Source organism: Salminus brasiliensis, chromosome 8, assembly GCF_030463535.1.
Source record: "Salminus brasiliensis chromosome 8, fSalBra1.hap2, whole genome shotgun sequence".
NCBI classification, from domain to species: domain Eukaryota; kingdom Metazoa; phylum Chordata; class Actinopteri; order Characiformes; family Bryconidae; genus Salminus; species Salminus brasiliensis.
Window position 1 is genome coordinate 8972907 of NC_132885.1, and position 24108 is coordinate 8997014.

The following is a 24108-nucleotide window of genomic DNA, read 5'->3' on the forward strand; positions in this document are numbered from 1 at the left end:
ACATAGATTTAAAGGTGCACGTATTTGTTCAGATTAAGGTTCAGATTAAGGACCTGTTGGCCCTTCTGTCTTCAAGAGTTCTATGATATAAGGAACGAGCATTAAATAGCATTAAATGTACTACATGGAGAATGTACTATATGACGTGTGTGTGTGTGTGTGTTGTTCCAGACTGCACACGGGCGGAGCTGGGACTGGTACAGTTTCAGTGTGGAGCGTGAGAGGCGTCTGATGGAGTGCTGGAGCAGGGACTGGACTGCATTGCTGCTTCATGCTCTGGAGGTGCTAGAGGAGGCCAGAGTCGAACACACAGAACAGCTGAACCTGCAGAAACACCGCGCACACCAACAGCACATCTGTGCTGTGCTTAAACACAAGGTAACACACACACAAATAACTCTCACCAACAAAATACTGTACCACCAACCATACCCAGCCTTAGAACATCTCCACCACATGATGTTCCCAAAATGGTTGACTGAGCCTTTACTGGGATTTGAACTTATAATCTTGTCAGGAGACAGGAGGTCAAAAGTTTCAATCCCATCAACACCACAGCCCTCCACGGACAGGAGTCATGGTCAGGGCCCGGTTGCCTTGTACTGTGCCAAAGCATAATTGTCCCACATCCCCACTCCCCCGCTGGCCTGCGCTCACGCTGTGCTTAATGTCCCGGGCCCGAGCTCACTAACAATATCACGATGTGGCTTTTTTTAGGTTGAAGAAATGTGTCGCTACCTGATCTGCATACCTGATCGCCTGCCCGTTTTGGACTGTACATGCACAGATCTTCAACTTTGCATATTTTATTTACTCTGATGTTTATTTGGAGTTGTTTTTGGATGCGCTGAGGCACAGATTTATCAGATATACAACACAGCGATTTTCTGTTAATCATACTGCACAACTACGGAGGCAGATGAGCCCAGGCACAGTTCACTAGACTGAATTAAAGCATGGTACAGAGCAATCACGCTAGTCAAACGAACCAAGCTTTGTGTGAGAAATGTGCTCTTGCACGATACCGATAGCCTAGTGTGAGTACACCCTGTAAATAGAAAGCCTGACCCCCCCCCCTTCTATGATGCACAATTGAAGCAATTTCAGCTGCAGCTCATTTACTAATGTGTTTGAGACTCAGCTCAATATGTATTGTTGACCAAACTGAAATGCAGAAGTGAAAATGCTCTGTAATGAGTTACCGCAGCCATTTAAGTTGGCATGACTTCAAATACCTACACACACATGTACAGCCTCTGCCAGGGAATTTGGCCCCCCCATGAAAAGACATTACACTGGGCTCCACAACTCTGACAATTCTGCTTAATTAATGCACTTTTAGGGCCCCTGTGAGTCACAGGTCCTTAGAAAACTCCCCTCTCCAAAATTACGGCACCCCCGCACACATGTATGCAGCTGTAAAAAGAAAAGAAATGGTTACCATTAACCTAATTAACATTAACTAGCTAATATAATATATACTACCATCAGATAGCCTTCTTCATATAATGTGGCCCTGCTGAAGGAGAAGTGTAGAGTAAAAGAGTGCCATAAACACAATGTAATGAGATCAGATGAACAGAATTAGGGATAATAGTGTTCATAGATAACTTATAGATAAATTATGACCTGCTTTTTAAAAGTGTTCCAGTTTGATTTTCTGTTTTTGATTAATTTGACTAGTTTTCAGTCTCCGTTTCCATTCCCTGCACCGCTTCTAATCCCTGATCTAATTTGGGTGAAACATGGAAGACAAAAATGAAGTGTTGGACTGCTGAGGAGATTACTGATGGATGTAAGCTGTAATGAACAGAGGCTGCTGGGTGATGTGTTGATTGCTGCTGGTGTGTGTGTGTGTGTGTGTGTGTGTGTGTGTGTGTGTGTGTTTGTTTGCTGCACCAGTGATGCCAGTCTCTGGTTTTGTGTGTGTGTGTGTGTGTGTGTGTGTGTGTGTGTGTGTGTGTTTGATGGAGGTTGGCCTCTCTCCTATGCTGTGGACAGATTGTGTGGAAGCAGGGCAAGCTTTATCAGGCCAAGACAGCACACACAGCTCACCACAAGATAGATGTGCTGCCACTATGTCAATTCAAAGAAAAGGCTTTGTGTCTTTCCCCCTGTCTTTAACTCTCTCTCTCTCTCTCTTCCTCTCTCTCTCTCTCTCTCTCTCTCTCTGTCTCTCATCATCCTTCTCTCCAGCTGTCACGTTTTCCCCAGCAGCTCTTGCTGTTCTCTCCAACTAATCAACAGCCATTCATCTATTCATTAGAAAAAAAATCCTGTCATCATCGTCATCATCATCTCTCTCCCTTTCCCTCCCTCTCTCTCTTGCTCTCTCACTCCCCCCCCCCCCCCCCCAACTTCATTAATCAAGAAACAGCTGTGCTTACACTGGCTGTAGTTGGCAGTGTCATTGTTCTTAAACACACACATTACACACACCAGCACATACACATACATAATGAGGTCTTTCTTCTGTGTGTTTTGGGGGGCAAACAGTGAAGGATACCCTTTAACCCACAGATGTCAATACTACACACTGCTGTTTTTTGTAGTCAGCTCCCGGTTTGGAATTCCTCAGTTAAACTCTGCTTTCTTTCAGAATATATTTGAAGGGAAAACTGTGTTTTCCGCCACAGATCAAAGTTATTTCATTTGATTATATTCATTAAAAATTGACTTCTGTCCTGCTAGTGGAACAGCAGGTAGTGTACAGTGTACATTTTCTTGTAAGAAAAAAGTCAGTACATCCTGTGCCCTAATAGCTGGTGTTTTCCCCTTTGGCTGAAATAACCTCAATTTGACCATCTACAAAGTCTCTGACATTGACTGGGAGAAGCTTTTTCCTACTCCTCCAGGCAGAGATCTTTCAGCTTTAGTTTTTGGACAGTTAGGGTTAGGGTTATGGTCAGGATGACAGTTAGGATTAGGCTTTGAATTGAAGTTAAGGTTAGAATTAGGTCCAGGGTTAAGGTTAGGTTTTGGGTAATGTCGGTAATGCATCAACAGAACATCCTCAAGGTATTTATCTCAATGTATTGCGATCCTTTACTGCAGCTTCTGCACTGGTAGGTTGCTGATGTGTTACTGATACTATGTAAAGTGGTCCACTTACATAGGATCACTAATCACGCCCTCCAAGGGGTCATCTCACAAATTTCAGCTACTACAGTACGGGATCGGCCTGGAGTATTGGCAGACTGCAAACTTATAAGGGCAACAGCTGAAAAACACCATGAAACTGTAACAGCCAGCAACTTCAGATAGCATGAGATGATCAGAGATTATGACTTAAGGAATTAGAATCAGTAGAGTAGCCTAAACAGAAGTATTGTCCTAAAGGAAGCTTCAAGATAGACCTTATAAGCAAGTCTGTTGGAGGTTACGGAGCTCTATATTGTTTAAGCTGCAAGGCAGATACTTCCGTTACTTGTTAGATACATTAGCCTTGTAGCTGCAGAGAAAAAGCTGCAGGCCTCAAACTCCAAATAGGTCTTCCCACCAAAATGTTGCTTTAACACCGTCATATGTCCCAGGCCTTCTGGTCCCAGGCGATAGGTTTCTGATTTAGGCTCAACAGTCATTCCCGTTTGTGAATTAGGCAGGCCGATCAAAGGTGACACTTCGTTCCAAGATGGCAGAGAGATGGAGTGAAACTGTCGGCACAGGCTCTTTCCTCCAGATGGGGCCATGTTTTACTGCACCTGGGTTATGTAACATTACTCCAGAAAGCGTTGTTAAGAGCACAATCAATCATTATGATTTCAGAGTGCGAATCCCAGCCTCCCAGACAGCTTTTAACTGAGGCTGAAGTGGATAAAGATGTAGGACCATCTGCTGTAACTGTGGCGTCTGCAGCTTCCACTCGCAATATGGTGGCTCATCTTGCACAGAAAGACAAACAGTGTGTTAACCTTGGACTGGGACCATAAAACGCAAATGACTTGCACACTGAAATTCTGCGAAGCTTGCATGCAAAACAAGAAGGGGTTTATATAGCACTAGAAATGGGTCCTTTGACTTGTAATTATAATGGTGGAACCTATTTATCTATTTCTATTTTTTACTCCATGTTTACACCCAATTTCAAATGCTAATCACCCAATCCCCCCAACACTAGCATGTCTCCTCCAACACATGTAAAACCTGCCACCAACTCTTTCTGATGCTGCAGCGCTAGGTAGGTCGCTAGCTTCCAATCAATAGGAAAACACAGCTCTCCAGATCAGATACAACAGTTGACCATGCTACTAGACGCCTGTGCTAACCAACATGCAAGGGCCAATTGTGCTCTCTCAGACTCTGGCTGCTGATGACCCAGGATTCGAACCTCGCAGCGATCCTCAAATCATAGTGGCAGCACCTTAGTCCACTGGACCACTTGAAACCCTGGAACCCTTTTTAAAGTTAAATATAGAACCACCACTGTGAAGAAGTCTTTAATCAAATGATGCTTCAATATTTATTAATTTATGTAATGGGTCAGGCTTCCTAACACAATGGTTTTGAGCTGGGAGTAAGACCTGTTGGTCCAACTAACCTTCTGTTTGGAAACCCGTATGAGGAACACAGTACTGTGGCGTTTTAGATTGTGACCTTATTTCGAAATTTAGATGCTGATGTGATGTTCCCTCACCCTTGTTTATTTATTTGTCGCATTGCCATGGTTACAGCAGCTCATTTTCAGCACAGCTGTGCTGGCTGATGGGGGGATAATAAGTGCTTGTTTTAGGCATCAGTAGCAGTGTAGAGGCAATGAGGTGATGGACAGATGCTTTGAGTGGACAGAAGATATGTGTTTGGTTAAGAGGTCTGCTGCCATGCTCTTGACCCCTCATGTTTTTGAAGGCAGTGGTTCAATAAAGAACCATGACACTTCACAAGAACTGTGTTAATCAATTTCAATGGTTTTTCATATTAAAAATGCTGTAATGTAAGGGCAGTGTTTCATGGTGGTAGTGCAGCATAAAGTCAAGAGGGGTCCATACATTTCTGACTAAAAGATCATTTCAGGATTTGTACAATGTGTACTAAATATAGTTGGTCAGTTGTGCTTATACATTAATTAGTGATGCAACCCAGACACACAACATCACACAATGTAAACAGAGAATGGTACAAATCAACCAGTGTAGTTTTATTACCTCAACTTACACCTCACCCTAAACACCACCTACTACACCTAAACCTAAGTCTAACCCTAACTTAAATTTAATCTAACTTTTATCTTAACCATAACCTAAACTTAACCTTACCATACCATAATCTTAACCCTAACCCTAACTATAACCTAAACATAACCTTACCCTTACCATGATCTTAACCCTAACCATAACTATAACCTAAACTTAACCTAACCCTTACCATGATCTTAACCCTAACCCTAACTATAACCTAAACTTAACCTAACCCTTACCATAATCTTAACCCTAACCTTAACTATAACCTAAACTTAACCTAACCCTTACCATGATCGTAACCCTAACCTTAACTATGACCTAAATATAACCTTAACAATCATAATCTTAACCCTAACCCTAACTATAACCTAAACTTAACCTAACCCTTACCATAATCTTAACCCTAAACTTAACCATAACCTAAACTTAACCTAACCCTTACCATGATCTTAACCCTAACCTTAACTATAACCTAAACGTATCCTTACCAACCATGATCTTAACCCTGACCTTAACTATAACCTAAACTTAACCTAACCCTTACCATAATCCTAACCCTAACCCTAACTATAACCTAAACTTAACCTAACCCTTACCATGATCTTAACCCTAACCTTAACTATAACCTAAACGTATCCTTACCAACCATGATCCTAACCCTAACCCTAACTATAACCTAAACTTAACCTAACCCTTACCATGATCTTAACCCTAACCTTAACTATAACCTAAACTTAACCTAACCCTTACCATGATCTTAACCCTGACCTTAACTATAACCTAAACTTAACCTAACCCATATTATGATCTTAAACCTAACCCTAACTATAACCTAAACTTAACCTAACCCTTACCATGATCTTAACCCTAACCCTAACTATAACCTAAACTTAACCTAACCCTTACCATGATCTTAACCCTGACCTTAACTATAACCTAAACTTAACCTAACCCTTACCATGATCTTAACCCTAACCCTAACTATAACCTAAACTTAACCTAACCCTTACCATGATCTTAACCCTAACCCTAACTATAACCTAAACCTAACCTAACCCTTACCATAATCTTAACCCTAACCTTAACTATAACTTAAACTGAATCTTACCATATCATAATACTCACTCTAACCTTAACCATAACCTAAACTTAACCTAACCCTTACCATAATCTTAGCCATAACCTAAACTATAACCCAAACTTAACCTAACCCTAACTCTTATCCTAACCTGGTCCTTAACCATAACCTAAACCTAACCAAACCCATGCCTTAATCCTAACCATAAACTTAACAATAACCTAAATGTTAACCTAACCTAACCATAACCCTAACACTTAACCATAACCTAACCTTAACCATACCCTAAATTTAACCTAGTCCTAACTCTTATCTCAACCATAACCTAAACCTAACCTAACCCTAACCCTAACACTTAACAATAACCTAACCTTAACCATACCCTACATTTAACCTAGTCCTAACTCTTGTCTCAACCATAACCTAAACCTGACCTAACCCTAACACTTAACCATAACCTAACCTTAACCATACCCTAAATTTAAACTAGTCCTAACTCTTGTCTTAACCATACCCTAAATTGAACCTAGTCCTAATTCTTTTCTTAACCATACCCTAAATTTAACCTAGTCCTAATTATTTTCTTAACCATATTCTAAACTTAACCTAACCCTAACACTTAACCATAACATAGACTTAATCTAACCCTAACTTTAACCATAACCTAAACATTGGCACTAATCCCAACCATAACCATATCCATAACCTAAATTTAACCTAACCCAAACCCTAAGCGTAACTGTAGTGTGTAGAAGGTTAAAATTATACAGTTTCTGCTGGAGTTTCCATCCATTAGTTCCTTTTTTAGAAGCTCCATAACGGAGAAAAGCAGAATGCTGTGGCGCCACTCAATTCTTCTTTCAGGGCATGACAGTCTGGGTTGTGTGTATTTGGCAACCAGTGGAGACGAGCTACCTGTGTATTGTAAAATATGTACAGAATATCCAATAGGAGCTCATGCAAATGTTAGAAACTTCTCAGAGTGCACTTCAGTGCTATGTGTACGAATTTTATTAACTCAACAAAGTGAAACACAACAAAGTAAGAGGTACTTCTGGACCTCATTTTGGAAAAGAAACTGGTAACATTTCCTTATCAATGATTTTCTGCCGCTTTATTTTTCGTTTCTATTACGTTTTCAGTGTAACCTGTAGTCACTGCAGACATCAGGAAGCTAGTCTTTCTCACAGTGATTTTAAACTGAGCACTGAGTTGTTCATTCATGTACACTGTGATCCTCATAGTGTTAGCTACATCTAGAGTGTGTGAAAACGACCAGAGACTGCCTGTTTAGGTATATGTACAAACACCATTCAGAAATTCCAATAACTAAACCTGCTGTATAATCATATTCAGGTTCTCTCAGTAAACACTTGTTGTCTGTCTTATCTTGCTGGTTACAAATGAGAGCATCTAATAGTTACAAATGAATTACAATTAAACGCACATTAGTGTGTTTCTTGAGGGGCAAACATTATTCCCAGAGTTGTGGTAATTGTACTGCTTTGATCCCTCTCAGATGGTGAGGCAACAGCAGTAGGCAGTGTGTGATGGATCTCAATAAGGAAAACTCATCTATCACTTCCACCTAGATGCAAAACAATACACATGCCTCAACAGTCTTCACATATGCAGTACTGTACAGTACAGGTTTTTGGCCGCTTGTTGTTAAGCCTTAATTGTTAAGGCTGTTTATCTTAACGGTAACTGTATGTTGGCTTGGAAAACACTAATAAATAAATGATAAAGTACAGTGATATGATAAATGGTCATTTTCATTTCTGCAGTATTTTAACCCTTTTGAAATCTCTCCTCCTTGTAGTTCACATTTGATGGATGGGATACTTTTCAAGGGTGTACCAGGCCCTCTGAAATCCAGCAAATTCATACATTATCTTGGGATTATGAAACATGTCCTGCAACAGATTATCACTCACTTTTTGTATTATCAGTCCTAGAAAATTCCAGAATTTATCAAACTAATCTATTTTCTTCTCCATCTTTAGTGCAGTGGTATCGTTATTACAGGGGCCTGGGCGGCCTCCACACCACCTAGAAACTAGGCCCTTTCTAGATTTCTATGTGCTGTTATTTAACTTACATTCTTACAACACAGAATGAAGCTCAAGGCACAGCATTGTCTTACACCCTAAACCTTTCCTTTTCCACTTCCATCAAATAAGTGCTTGCCTGCTCTCTTGTGATCATCTGTTTGCAGAAGCCCTTTGTTAGTATGGCAAAGTTTACACAGCTGTACGCCTTCAGTAATTGTGTACCGTCACTGTTTTACACCAGTTCCGCAGTGGGGCACAGAATAAGGCTTAATTCAATTGCAACATAAACACAGCATTACCCTGCTCCACTATCCCTGTAGACTGTGAGAATGTAGCTAAGCTATGCTAGTTCCTACCATGAACTACTGCTGGCCTAGCTAGCAAACTCTATCTGGATATATAGAAGGCAGGACTCTGGTTAATCAAAGGTGCTGTGTATGATTCTGGGGAACGACTGTCGATATGGTAACACCCCTCCCTTCAGTGCTCCTTCAGAAGCTCCACCCTTCAAATTCATGCACATTGGGGGTTAGCAAACTGTTGCTACAAGTGCTGGTGCTATGCAAATTATGTATTACAAACATTCACAAATGGGACAAAACAACACTGAGCTTTTTCTGAGGTCCCACCACTGTCCAGACACCTCACCATTGTTTTCACATGTTTTCACCCTTGGCCTTCCCTTTGCCCATTCATTGCACTGGCACAATTGCCCCCTGTTGGAATAGGGTAGTGTTTCTTGGTACAAATCACTTTGTTTGTTTCACATTTACAGAGCCAGGGCTTTCCCCGGGGTGTGAACAGACCAGAGAGCAGTAAACAGTGTCTTTAATGTGTAGCTGGTGTGCTTTGCACTGTTATAGTGACCAGGCAGGTCACAAGGTTCACAACCATGTTAAGGGTCGGATATTTTCCCAAGCTGTAATCCTGGCTAGACCACTGTTTTTACATAAATGCCTAGAAAAGAGATGGAAACATGTTAGCACTTATAATAGAAGGCAATGGGCAGTTACTGAGTCTCATTTTCTGGACTACTCAGTCAAAGGTGAGCATTTTATACATGATTGTGTTTTGTGTATTGTGAAGGGCCTATGGCCCGCCGGTAGGCTTGAAGTGTTACTACAAACTTCTATTACCAAGGAATAGCACCATCAGTTTGCACAGAGCTCCCTGTAGTTACTGAATAATAAGCATTAGTGTGTAATAAGCCTTGCTTGCTGGTCCGCCTGTGGGCCAAAAGTGTTATTACAGACTTTTATTACCACAGAATAGCCAGTCCCAGTAGTTACTGAGTAATACACATTAGTGTGTTATAAGCCTTGGAGTGTTAAGGGGTTTTAACAAAAGGAAAGGCTTTCTGTGGTAATATCTGATTGCCTGATTGCACCAAAAATATACTATTTAGACAAAAGTATTGGGACAGTGGTTCTTCTGAAATGGGGTATTAACTAGAATGTATCCTGTTTATGTTGGAGTAACTGTCTCTACTGTCCAGGAAAGGAATACTACTAGAATTTAATGCATTGCTGAGGATTTGATTGCATTCCGTAACAAGAGCATTATTGAAGTCAGAATGTTGGACCTCTAGCTCTAGCCCATGCCTGGCACTAGACAAGGTGTGTGTGTGTGTGTGCATTTGCACATCTGTGCCAGCAATGCATGCAACTTAAAAGTAGCTGAAAGCATTCATTAAAAGGGGTGTAAAATTGTGTTCTGTTCCTATCTGAGTACAAGGAAACAGAACTGCCTGTGGTAAGCACCTGTATGCCACAGCGGCAGCAGATAGAGATTAGGTTAAAAGCACTGAAATATTCATTTAATGTTCATTTGCATTTATTCTGATGTTATGTTATGCAGTGTTGTTAAAAGCAGAAACTTGCTTACTTCACAGATAAACAGTTTTAAACCTCTTTCCTGGGTGGCTTAAGTATTTTACACAGAACTATAAAAGCCAGGGCCTATAATAAAAATGCAAGCAAATCACGTAGTGCATAATGCGCCACCAGAGTGATGCTCTGAATACCTGCAGTGTTTCTGTAAGTCAGATAGGCAGCAGACGTCCCGTGGGCGGAGATGTGGAGGGGCTCCCTGCGCTAAAGGATTAGCTCTGCTGATGTGAGTGAAGTTTATCAGACAGGAGCGAGGCCTTGAGAGAGGAAAGAAACAAAGTTGGGGAAGTTGTAGTGTAAGCCTTCTGACTGGAGGGGTTGACTTTAGAGGTGTATAGATGAACCATGATGCTTTGATCTAAAGGTGTCCGTTCCACTGAACCAGTAATATTGATGCTTAGTGAAATTTGAATTTGGTATGTCATGAGGTTAGAGTATTACACTGGTGGCCAGAATTAAAGTTTCAAACAGGCCCCACCCATCTCCTGAACTTGATTGTGACATTCCTTACAATAAGTCCAATTGGAAATAATGGAAGTATCAGACAGTGATTTGAGGTGAAAAGGCAGTACTAAAATATTTGGAGGTGCTTCGGGGTGTTTTCCCTATTTTACCCTAGATAGTTACACAGTATTTAGTAGTTTATATGTTAAACTTGAATTTAATAGCTAGTAAATTGCTTGTACCAAACACTAGTTAATACATAGAGTAGATGGCTGGGCAATTAATCACAATTAATCAAAACCAACATTCAGAACCTCTGAACCTCTAATTTGCTTAACCCCTTAAACAGCCTATGTCCCACCAACGGGCTGAAAGTGTTATCACAAACCTCTAATACCAAAGAATAGCCCCACCAGTTTCTACAGACGTCCCTGTATTTCGGTTAATTCTGTTAAAACATTTTCTTTAAATCCTGTCCCGTCCCCCTAAAAACATACCACCACCTGCTTGGTCGCCAGGCTCCGCCCCATTCAGTCTGCAACATGAAAGGAACATGGAGAAGAACTCAAACACCAAGTCAACTGAGCTTGAACAGCTTCCATAAGCATTGATGAATTGAAATTGAGGTAAAATGTTAAATTAACTGGGATACTGAGGTCATATTGCCCAGCACTAACATAGAAAATTGAATTTATGGGTCTGTAAAGGAACAATTTGCCCAAAATATGTAAATTCTACTGTACACTGACAGGTACAGTCATGCTTGTAAATATGCAATCTACATATACCTTATGGCATATGATCAATTATTGCTTTCAATAATTAAATTGACATTAAATTAGTATCTTTTTAATTCTTAAGGTCATTTTCCAGATGTGAAGAAGGCACATAACTGTAAAATTCCAGTCATTCAGCCACATTCATTATTTTTTTATTGTTTTTAAAAAGTAATCTGATTGTGAGAATCAACAACTATACTCAGCAAAAAGGACTCATACCATTTTAAAAGCAATTATTTAACCTGGAACAACAGTGGAACCATTTTTCGTGCTTTAAAGAACCATTTTAAAAAGGTTCTTGCAAGAACGACATACAAGAGGCTTTCCTTCATAGAGAAGGTTCTAAAAACATTGGCTTTACTAAAGACCAAGACTAAAGTGTTTGTCCATTTCGGGTTGAAAGCAGGAAAGAAGGGGCAAGCATAAGGATCTGAGCCACTTAGATAAGGGCCAAATTGTGACGGCTAGACAACTGGCTTAGAACATCTCCAGAACATCAGGCAGGTCTTATGGGGTGTTCCTGGTATGCAGTGGTCAGTACCAACCACAAGTGGTTCAAGAAAGGACAAGGCAGAGGCACCTAAGGGTCTCCCAACTTACAGGACTTAAAGGATCTGCTGCTAACAGCTTGGTGCCAGATACCTCAGGAAGCCTTCAGAGGTCTTGTGGAGCTCATGCATCGAATAGTCAGATCTGTTGTGGCAGCACAAGTCATTACTCAGTCATTGGCAGGTGGTGTTAATGTTAAGGCAAATATTTATAAATTCAAGTGGTTTAGAACCTGAACACTGTGGAGGTTCTATCAAACATCAGACCATAGATCCAGACCTTCTCCTCACCTCTGTGACGTAGAAGAATAGCTCAGTCAGTTCAGATTGTTTTCCGTGTACTAAATAAGTTCTTAGATGTATTAAAGGTTGAGGTCTTCAAGGTTAAGGAGAAGCCTTCATTTTTAAGAGCAGAGCTAGCCTTTCCTTTGGAACAGAGCATCTCAGCCCTCAGCCCGTCGCTGGTAGTAGAAGGCTTGTGAGATGTGAATAACAGCGATGAGGAAGGACGTACGTGACAGTGTCACTCGCCTTCACTCTTTCCCTTTCATACTCTCTCTTTCCCTCGCTCTGTCTGCGGGGTTGTGTTAGTCTTGTGTTCTATACAGTATGTGGCCTTTTCTTCTTCTTGTATGTGTTTTTAAAGCCACATTTTGTTCTCTCTCTCTCTCTCTCTCTCTCTCTCTCTCTCTCTCTCTCTCTCTCTCTCTTTCTCTCTCTCTCTCTAGAGTGACAGGGAAGCTTATTAAACGCCTCTGTAGACCCAACCAGAGGAGTGCAAACACTCCAGTTTGTTTGCGTATGTGCGTGTGCGACTGTGTGTGAAAAGCCCGCTGTCGCTGAGATTGGATTCTGGCATTTGCAGATATAGATTTCATTAGCAGCCTGGTTTTAATGCTGCTTTTAAAGCCATGCTGCAGAACAATACAGAACGTGAAAGAACAGCAGCAGAAACTGTGTGAGATTTCAATTTCGGTCTTACGGCTCCTCTGAGGCCTTTTAGTCTTAAACCACATGAATTATAAATGGCATCTGGAAATGTATTGCATGTTGCAGTTTACACAAAGGACCGCACCGGCCCACAGCACACGAGAGATGATTTTTTACACCTTGCATTTTATTGATTTTGGTATAACAGTCCTATTATTTGTACTAACGTAGTTCATTTTTATGGGGGTTCATGATGTGAAGAATATGTGACTTTACCGTGAGTCTGCATTTGCGTTCACAAATTGGCTTTGCAAATTGAATATGTCAAGAATAGTATAGATTTCCTAGTGTGGACCACACTAGGGGGTGTGAAACAGGAGGGCAGACTTAGAAGTGTTTTACCAGGAGTCCACAACTGGTTACACAGTCATTCAGCCACATTCATTATTCATTTATTTTAGTGTTTTTGAACAATAATCTGATTGTGAGAATCACACCACTAAACTCAGCAAAAAGGACTCTGTTTTGAAAGCAATTATTTAACCTGGAACAACAGTGGAACCATTTTTTGTGCTTTGAAGAACCATTTAAAAAAGGTTCTTGCAAGAACGACATACAAGAGGCTTTCCTTCATAGAGAAGGTTCTAAAAACATTGGCTTTACTAAAGACCAAGACTAAAGTGTTTGTTCCTTTGGGTTGAAAGCAGGAAAGAAGGGGCAAGCATAAGGATCTGAGCCAAATTGTGATGGCTAGACAACTGGCTTAGAACTTCTCCAGAACATCAGGCAGGTCTTATGGGGTGTTCCTGGTATGCAGTGTTCAGTACCAACCACAAGTGGTTCAAGAAAGGACAAGGCAGAGCCAGAGGCACCTACGGCTCTCCCAGCTTACAGGACTTAAAGGATCTGCTGCTAACAGCTTGGTGCTGGAGTCCGGGTCGGCTTACTGTGGCCTGCGTGTAAAGCCTGGCCGTCCCGTTGGAGTGGTGGTCTAAAAATAAGGGAGGAGATGGAGGGAAGGTCAAGTCAAGTCAGATTTATTTGTATAGCTTTTTACAACTGTTGTCGTCACAAAGCAGCTTTACATAATTAGTAATTAATAAAAAACAGAGACAAAGAAGACAGAAGAAATAACGTAAGACATCAGGTCTCAGGTGGGCGTGAAGTTTGCGTGAATGGGGATGAGGACATAGAAAAGAAGGGGTTAAGGGTGTGGTCCTTCTCCCAAAATTAAGTTAAATTCGTAAATTCTACGTAGAATGATGTGTGTATGGTACACTATATGATAAAAAAGTATTGGGACACCTGCTTAGTCATTTTTTTTCCAAATTCAAGGATATTCAAAAGAGTTTATCCTGCCTTTGTTGGAGAGACTCAACTGTCCAGGGAAGAAGACCTTCTACTAGAGTTTGGAACATTGTTATGAGGATTTGATTGTACTCAGTGACAAGAGCATCAGTGAGGTCAAGAAATCGGTTGATCACCCCTTCATCTCATCTCCAACTGCCCAACTAATCCCAAAGGTATTGGATGGAGCGCCACCATCATTCCAGAGAACACCGTTCCACCGCTCCACAGCTCAATACTGAGGGGCTTTTTACCCCTCTAGCTCATTCCTGGCATTAAGCATAGTGCCAATAGTACTTCCCCACACACTGACTGTGTGTGTGTGTGCATTTGCACATCTGTGTCAGGAACCTTAAAGTAGTTGAATGCATTCCTTAGAAGGAGTGTCCACAAACATTTGGCCATATAGTGTATAACTATAGTTGCACATTTTTCTTCGTAGTCCTCTCCAAAACACCCAACTACATGGCATATCACAGCAACCACTTGCCAAAACCTGACCAACCACCTCCATAGGACACCATAGGAGCCACCTGAGATACCATAGCAAGTACTTAGCAACTGCCTAGAAACACCCTAGCAACCACTAAGCAACACCATAGCAATTACCTGAAATACAATAGCAATTGCAACCTTGCAACACTATCACATCCATCTAGTAAAGACTACAGCCCTCACCGGGGAGACCATACCAATCATTTAGCAACACCATCGCAACCAGCTGGGATATCATAGCAACCACCTAGCAAACACTTAGCAACCCTTATAGCAACCAACTGGGATACCATAGCAAACACCTAGCAACATCATAGAAACCTCCTGGGATACCATAGCAACCACCTAACAACACCATAGCATCCACCTAGCTAAGACAGTTTCACCATTATGACAGTTTTTGCTTTTACTTTATTGGCCACATAGCAACAGCCTAGCAACTGCTTGGTGACTTCCTGTCCTGTTTTTCAGTGTTAGTCCAGCTCTACTGGAGGGAGTCACATTTAACACTACTGTTTTTACACTGACCATATAACTGTGTACTGCATGTGTAGTGTGTGTAGTGTCCAGCACCGCTGTAGCTTTGGTGAACTATTGCTGCTTTGGAAAAATAAACACAAGGATACAAAAACACCTGTTTATTATAATAAGCCATGAGCCAAGAGTCCATAGCAGGGTTCATTTGCACTCACATATTGACTCTGCAAAGTGAGCATGTCATCAGGTGTCGATTAGAGTGATGTGTCCAAACCTGAAGCTGGAATAAGCAGCAGCGTTGTGTAGCGCTAGAGGACTAATACTGCTTGGGCAAATACATAGGGATTCAGAGGAACACCTGATTAGAATAAGTGGAATTATAATAAGCAATTAAACGTGTTTGGCCTTTTAGATTATTTGCAATGTGGAGACAGGGAGAGAGATGGAGGTGTGTGTGTGTGTGTGTGTGTGTGTGTGTGTGTGTGTGTTACCTTTTTCTGGTTCCCATCCCCTGGCACTGTGCTGTCTTATCTGGGCCAGGGAGGAGCTTGATTGATGGTGCAATTATGGGACCAGTTACCCCCTCCCTTCTCTCTCTCTCTCTCTCTCTCTCTCTCTCTCTCTAAGTGTTAGTTTTTCTTGTTCTTGATGCTGCTGTTACGTAACAAAAAACTGCATCCCAAAAAAATGAGCAATTGCTGCAGCAAAAATGACTATTGATCTAAAGAATCGCTCTTTGTTAACATACCCAGCTGATGTGGGTTTTATTTAGCACTGCGGCGACTGCAGTTTTTTCTTCTCTTATTCTTCTTCAGACGGAGCTGAAATTGGTTCTGGAAGTTTTCCCCCGTCTCGCAGAGCGGCTGTCAGCGCGCTGGTCCGTAGACCGTGGCAGATTCCCCAACGCTTTCGGAAAAATGTGTGTTTGATGGCAAGCTGTTGCTGAGAACACATTGAGGTTTTGCTCAGAGGAAGTGCGAAGCGGCCGAGTCGCTCATCAGAGCCGCAGAACAGATTGCTGCGTCTGTTCCTTCCCACCGCCGTTAAGGAGAAGCGCTCCGCCACAGTCACACAAGCTGGCACATGTCTCTAATGTCTAGACACGGTTGACGCACCATGCACTGCAGTGGACATGCTGGAGAACCCAGTCTAGCTTTAATAGAAGAACCACTGGCTGTGTTTGATATATTCAAGCTTTCTGTAAAGAACAAGGGGCCTCATGATCGTTCATTGTGGGATTAAAACAAATGAAGGAGAAACTACCTGTTGTGTCTGAACAACCTAGACGTCTAGAGTTAGTATCGTTGGGCCTCATTCATCATTTATTTTCTTACATTTGATCTTGTTCTTGTTAAATGTGTCCTAACCCTAAGTCTGGGTCAAATTCAGTAGAATTGTTCACAGATCTGCTTTCAGAATGATGGATCCCATTGTGTTCATAAACTTAACAAATATTAAATAGGAAAACACTGGTCAATCCTCATAAAACAAAAAAATGTGTGAATGGGTTTTAAAAAAGAAATTTCTTATTAGGAAAAATGCCCAGATGCAGTGTTACAAATCTATTTACCACCCTGTTATTTTGCCTCAGAATGAAATATGCTGGGTTTCCTTATATGGAGAAAAGATACGATAAGCCCTGCATTGACTGGCTGGTTTATGGCATCAGCAAATCTCACAAAAGCCACATGTTTAGCATAGTTTTAACACTGTAACAAACACACTGTAATTATACCCGGGTCTTTCGTTGTGTCCTCTAAGAGCGATGTGCTTTCAGCAAGCTGAAGAGATTGTAGCCAGTTAGTTTTTAGCCTTGCCTCCACTCGCTTCCACAGGTTTCTGTTTCTCCAGCCTTACCGGTAAGAAAACGCCAGTGCTTTCACGTCTGATGTGTGTTCAGCTTCAGTTTGGTCCAGCTGAGGTAGTTTAGTTTACTTTTGTAGGAGCAGATGATGGAAAGACGAGTTGGTAAAAGCTAGCATCAGCTTTTACTTGGCTTCCACTTCATCATGTGCTGAGTTAAATCTCGCCTTCTGCGGACACTGATACAGGAAAAGCTGCGGTCATGAGGCCTGGTTTGTTTAGTAACCCATATTCCCGTAACTAGCACTAGAGTCTGGAGGCGATGAGCTGCTCTCCAGTATCAGCAACACCATATTCGCCCTGAAGTCGCTGGTATGTTTAACCATTTTATGTGCATTTTGGGGACATAAACATGAGTCCTTAACATCAATACAACATCAATACTGTTATGTAACAGTTTGGGGGTTTTGGAATGAACCCAACTCTCAGCTCATCCCAAAAGTATTGGATAACGCACCATCATTTCAGAGAACACAGTTCCACTGCTCCACAGCATAGTCCTAAGGGGCTTTATACCCCTCCAGCCCACACCTGGCATTAGGCAGCATGGTGCCAATAGGTTCACATATATCTGCTCCAGAGAGTCCTATTGTATTGGCAATTCTTCTCTACAGGGACTAGACACGCTGTGTGTGTGCATTTGCACATCTGTGTCAGCAATGGGCGCAACCTAAAGTAGCTGAATGCATTCATTAAAAGGGGTGTCCACAAACATTTGGACATATATTGTTCACAGCCACAGAGACTTACATGCTATTGCAAAGAGGCCTAAGACCAAAGTATCACAAATTAGTGCTGACACATATCTAGATAAATAGACAGAGATTAGAGCAGTATTTCTAAGTGTGTGATTGGTGTTCTTTCAATTGCTTAATTGCTTATTGCTTTAAGACAGCTGGGATTTCCTCTGTTAACGAGTCTCACCAGCAGAGAGCTTGCCCAAAGCATAATGCTAAGGCATGGCCTTGGCTTGAATAGACTCAAATAGCTATGATCTTTACCTGGCTTGTTAAAAACCCCAGAATGTGGAGCAAACAGCAGTTACGCTGCCAGCAGTTGGCCTTAGTTCTTGCAAAGTGGCAATCACAGTTTAGCACATGCTAATCATTCTAATGTGCTAATCAAGTAGCTAATCAGGCACAAACTGTGAGTCTAGGCTCACACTGGACCTTTTTTTAAGAAGAAAAATATTGGCCATTCATATTGCCATGAGTGTCTGGCTTCTTTATACAGAATAGGAGTGATGTATGAATGGACTGAATGAAATAGCCTTAGAAACCCCAGTACAATCGAGGTAAAGGGAGGGAGCTTGATAATAGGAAAGACTCAATCATAATGTGAATCCAATGAATGCAAGTGTAAATGCTGCCACCGGCATCTCACTTTAACATAAGCTGTGTGTCCTGTTAAACAGAATCCACTAGACAGCACAGGAGGTGTTGATTCCTCCTCTAGACCCTGGGTTGAGCATGTTCCTGCTGTAAATGTGTGTGTGTGAGGTGTGTATGGTGTGTAGGGATTAACTAAGCTTTTGCTGATGGTTCAGTAAATCAGTTTGCAGGTTAGAATCTCAACACTTCAGTGCTCCACTACAGGGAGACAGCTGCTAAACCCACCTGTCATTCAGCCATGTGTGGGTGTGTGGCTGGGTGATTGGGTGTATGTGTAATTTACTGTGTATGAAAGGAGAGGCATTTTAATGTTTATGCACATGTGTATAGGTGTGTGTTTGACTGTGTGTGTGTGCTTGTATGTGTGTGTTTATGTAGGTGCAGCTGTGGCGCGAGCGGCAGGAGGAAGTTGCTCGGCTGGAGGCGGCTGTGGCAGCACGATGGGAGGAGGAGGAGAAGGAAAGACAGAGAGAGGAGCAGGAAAGAGAGCAGACCAAGAGGAGTAGACAGAAACAACAGGTACACACACACACACACAATTTGTAAATACAGTATATGGACAGAAGTATTTGGACACCTGCTCATTCATTGTTTCTTCCAAAATCAAGAGTATTAAAATTTGTGTATTAAAAGTTTTAAAGTTTGTGGACACCCCTTCTAATGCCGCCACAGATGCACAAATGCACACACACAGCTTGTCTAGTCCCTGTAGTAAAATACTGCCAATAGAATAGGACTCATTGGAGCAGATAAACATGAACGTATTGGCACCATGCTGCCTAATGCCAGGCGTGGGCTAGAGGGCTATAAAGCCCAGAATTGAGCTGTGAAGGAATGATGGTGCCTCATCCAATACTTTTAGATGAGTTATGGAGTTGGGTATGGGGTGACTTCACTAACATTGTTGTCAGTAATTGCTCCAATCTAGTAGAAAGCCTTCCCTGCAGTAGAGACCTGTACTTCCAGATAATACCCTTGATTTTAGAAGAAACAATAACTGAGCAGGCGTCCCAACACTTTTGTCCATATACTGTTTTTGAGATATAGTGTTTTGTTCTGAATGTGACTCTCCCTGATATGCAGGGAGGTTATTGGCTAGCTCACTGTGGTCAGGGCTCACAGACAGACATTGTTTTCCCACTAGAAGAACCACTTTGGGTTCCAGACAGAACTGGGTTTTGAGTGTGAAGAACCTTCAAAAGTTTTAAAGAACCTTTTTTTTACGCTCACAACATGCAAAACATGCTTCCTCAGGGAACCAAAAGTGTTTTTTCTATGACGTCAATCAAAGAACTGTTGGTAGCACCTTAATTTCTTTTTTTAGGAGTGGGGTTTGGTCAGCTTTTACTCGCTAACTTTAGCTTCAGCAGCTCAGACTAGGATAGAGTGAGTCTGAGCCGTGGGTGGGACACAATAGTCCTGTCATTGGTGAGTGCAAAACATGCACAGGCTTTACCCAAGATTAAGACCACCAGTTTATTGGAGATAAGAAGGATACATTCTTCTGAAATATACTGACCGTCTACTGGACACTGAAAGGCTTAATCATAGGGTATGCTTTGTAAATGTATAGTCTGTGCCCACAAGATAAATCTAATTATACATAAATCATGGCCGTATGTTCCCTGTGGCTTTAAAGAGTGCTTTTTGCTGCAGGATAAGCTGAAACAGTAGGACAGTAGCACTGAAGAGCTTTATCTCAGGAGCCACACAGTTATATATTCCATTCCTTTCAGCATTAACCAAAGACATCAGAATAAACACCCATGTTCAGCTTTAAATCCGCACAGTCACGACAGCCCTGCATCAGATATCGCCCCGGGTAGCGATGAAAAGATCACAAAGACCACAGATAAAAGTTCTCACTTGACAGAAGTATAACAAAAGCGTCTGAAAAAGACCTTCTTCAAAAGGCTTTATCTTCGGATGAGACTCTTCTTCAAAAACAGATATTTAAGCATCAGCTGTGTTATAGGATTGCTGAATCGATTACTCAGAGCAGTGTTAGGAACAGTGTGTATCTGGTGTCGCATGCTGTGAGGGAAGGCTGCGAGCCACTGCTGGCCTCATTAGCTTGATGAATGAGTTGTGTCGACTCCAGTGCGAGTGTGTGTGTGTGTGGGGGGGTGTCTCCTCAGCCTCCTCCATGTTTGTGTTGGAGATTTCGACAGTGTGACCTCACCTTCCTCCTTCCTGCTCTCCTTAATGAAGTCACTTCCTCCAGGGCTGTCGCTGATTGATGATGTCGTTTGGGCCGTAATGGATTACACATACACCTGTCGCCACGCTCTCCTCCCTCGCACCGTGAAACATTATCTCATTTCCAAAACCACATTCCTTTCCATCTGTAACAATCAATGAAAGAGGAGCATGAATATCAAGTTTCGCCTCTCTGCCATCTTTTCCTCCAGGACAATTTGTTTTAATTACGAGTTATTAATTACTTTAGTGGGAAGTTCAAGAAGACTGAAAGTGACTCCACTGACCAACACACACCAGTCTGAGCTTCAGCGAAAAAGTGCTGCTTTGGCAGGTTTTAGTGTGTATAGTTTTTCGGAAAATGGCAACTTTACAGGAGAAGGAAAAAACCCTCTTACCTTTCAATGGAAGTCAATGTAGAAAGCTTTTATTCCAAGTCATTTTTGAGCATTTTTATTGGTCCATTCATCCTGAAATTTGGACACAATGTAAAGAACAACTGCCAGATTCAAATAATGTCAGAAAGTGAAAAAGGTCATGAATGAAGAAATTCGTTTTTTTGCATGACCGCGACAGTATGTTCACATGCGACCAACGACATGTACAAAACATACATGATTATATGAATATGATGCATTAAATATAAAATAAAAATAATTGATTACATTTTACTATGTTATTACCTGTAAAAATACACTATATGGGCAAAAACATTGGGACAATATAGGGATCTCTTAAAGTCAAGCCCCTAACCATGCAGTCTCCCTTTACACACATTACTGAATGAATGGGTGGTTCTAAAGAGCTCACTGAATTTCAGCGTGGTTCTGTAAAACGATGCCACCGTTTCAACAAGCCAGTTGGTTAAATTTCCTCCCTATTAGATATTCCACCATCAGCAGTGAGTGGTGTTATTGAACAGTGGAAGCGTTTAGGAAGCACAGCAAAGTTTTAGAGCGGGGTCGCTGAGTGCTGAGGAGCATAGTGAATGAACGTCTCCAACGCTCTGCTGACTCAGTAACTGCTGCAGAGATCCAGACCTGCTGTTAGAGCTGCAAAGGAGGGGCCGCCTCTGTATTAATGACTGTGGATTGAGAATGGGATGTCATAAAAGCTCCTGTAGGTGTAATGTGTAGGTGTCCAAATACTGTATTCCCTGTAATGTATAATTTTCTGTATTTCTGCATTTATCTTATGTGAAATTTTGCAAAATTGAAATATATGAAATATATATTTTTATAGGGTATCTGGAAGGTCATTATACTGTATATACAGTATATGGATGGAAATATTGAGACACCTGCTCATTTGTTTCTTCCAAAATCATTAAAATTTAGTTTTCTCTGCTTTTGTTTCTGTAGTTAATGTTTGTGGACACCCCTTCTTATGAATGTGTTCTGCTGTTTTTCGTTCTGCTATTCTGCTATAAAAGCTCCTGTAGGTGTAATGTATAGGTGTCCCAATACTTTATTTCCTGCAATGTACAATTTTCTGTATTTCTGCATACATTTTATGTGAAATTACACATATTGACTTTGCAAATTATCCAACATGAAATATATCAGATGTGGGAGTAAATGTAAATGTAATGTCATTTTTTTTATCAATAGGTTGCCAATAAGGTATGAATTTAGAAGGCCCTCCCATGTTTTAAGAAAATACAGTTGGGCTTTCACTACAAGTTCATGGAAGTGTGTTATGTCTTGAACAATGGAGATTCCCAAAGACCTCAGGAAAGAAAAAAAAAAAGTTATCTAAGCTCAGCAGAGTGGAAAAGGATACAAGACCATTTCTAAAGAATTTGGCCTCCAGCGATGCACTGTTAGGCAGATGATATACAAATGGAGGAGATTCAGTACCACTCTTACTCTCCCAAGACTGGTCATCCAGCAGAAATCACAGCAAGGGTGCAGCGAATAATACTACAAGAAGTCACAAAGAACCCTGGGGTAACATCCAAAGACTTACAGGCCTCTCTTGCATTGTGTAAGGCTAGTTTGCATTGTGTAACACTAAACTGAAAACTGAAGAGTTACAACTCTCCAAAAAGAACACTGCCTGTCTGAAGTTTGCTCAAGACCACAGGGATAAGCCAAAATGCTTTTGGAAGAACACTGTGTGTACAAATGAATCCAGAATAGAACCTGTTGGTTTAAATGAAAAGGAGTAATTTTTATGCATATCAAGATAGATAACCTCATTCCAACTGTTAAACATGGTGATGGCAGTACCATGGTTTGGGGCTGCTTTGCTGCCTTGGGTCCAGGACAGTTTGTCATTACTGATGGACCTGTACATGTCAGGGAGAATGTCTGTCTGTGGTCTGAAACATAAGTGGACAATGCAGCTTGCATACTTTAACCTAATAGAAATGCTGTAAAAGGACCTAAAAAGATCACAATCTGAAGGACTGCTGCTTGATGCCAGATATAACAGGGTATCTCCAGAGTCCATGCTTTTGCTGTTTTGGTGGCACATTCAAGGGTCATAATGGTCATAATGTTTTGGCTCATCAGTGTATATAATATATATGGTAAATACTATTACATACAGGTAGTTAAATGGCATGTATGCATCTTCAAGCCTCTGTGATTCTCTCTCTCTCCTTGCCAGGTGCGTGAGTTTCATGAGGAGCGGTGGAGGAGGAGAGTGGAGTGGCAGGGGAGGGAAGAAGAGAGACTGGCACAGCTCAAGGGAGAGATGGAAGAGCAGGCCAGGAGAGATAAAGAGAGGTAGTCAGCCTCGATGACTGTGGCTTTAACACAAGGACAGGGAAGGACAGATAAACCAAACATGACAGCCTCATTCCATACACCTCACTCACCTTCATCAGCTGACAGAGTAAGAGTGACTCACATGATGCAGCAGAGCAGTGAGCTAAACTCTAGAGATGTATGTTATAATGACATATAAAACATTGACATAATGTAGGCCTGTTCAAAACATGCAGCTTTTCTCCAAAGTATTTTTGGGGACATTTTTAGTTTTGTTTTATCTGTATTGTACTTTTTTTTGAGCTACTCAGTACCAATTAATTACTCAGTTCCTACAATGAGCTACTCAGTACCAACAATTAATTACTCAGTACCTACAATGAACTACTCAGTACCAACAATTAATTACTCAGTACCTACAATGAGCTACTCAGTACCAACAATTAATTACTCAGTACCTACAATGAGCTCCTCAGTACCAACAATGAATTACTCAGTACCTACAATGAGCTACTCAGTACCAACAATGAATTACTCAGTACCTACAATGAGCTACTCAGGTACCAACAATTAATTACTCAGTACCTACAATGAGCTACTCAGGTACCAACAATTAATTACTCAGTACCTACAATGAGCTCCTCAGTACCAACAATGAATTACTCAGTACCTACAATGAGCTACTCAGTACCAACAATGAATTACTCAGTACCTACAATGAGC

At 41.4% G+C, this 24108-nt stretch overlaps 1 protein-coding gene across 1 annotated transcript in view; it reads left to right on the top strand.

Moving 5' to 3' along the window:
* LOC140560544 (coiled-coil domain-containing protein 148-like) overlaps nucleotides 1-24108 on the top strand; it is a 97026-nt gene that overhangs the window by 62504 nt on the left and 10414 nt on the right. The window contains exons 9-11 of the mRNA XM_072685020.1: nucleotides 172-378; nucleotides 18851-18991; nucleotides 23285-23403. Of these exons, the coding sequence (XP_072541121.1) occupies nucleotides 172-378; nucleotides 18851-18991; nucleotides 23285-23403 (467 nt within the window). The remainder of the gene's footprint in view (nucleotides 1-171; nucleotides 379-18850; nucleotides 18992-23284; nucleotides 23404-24108) is intronic.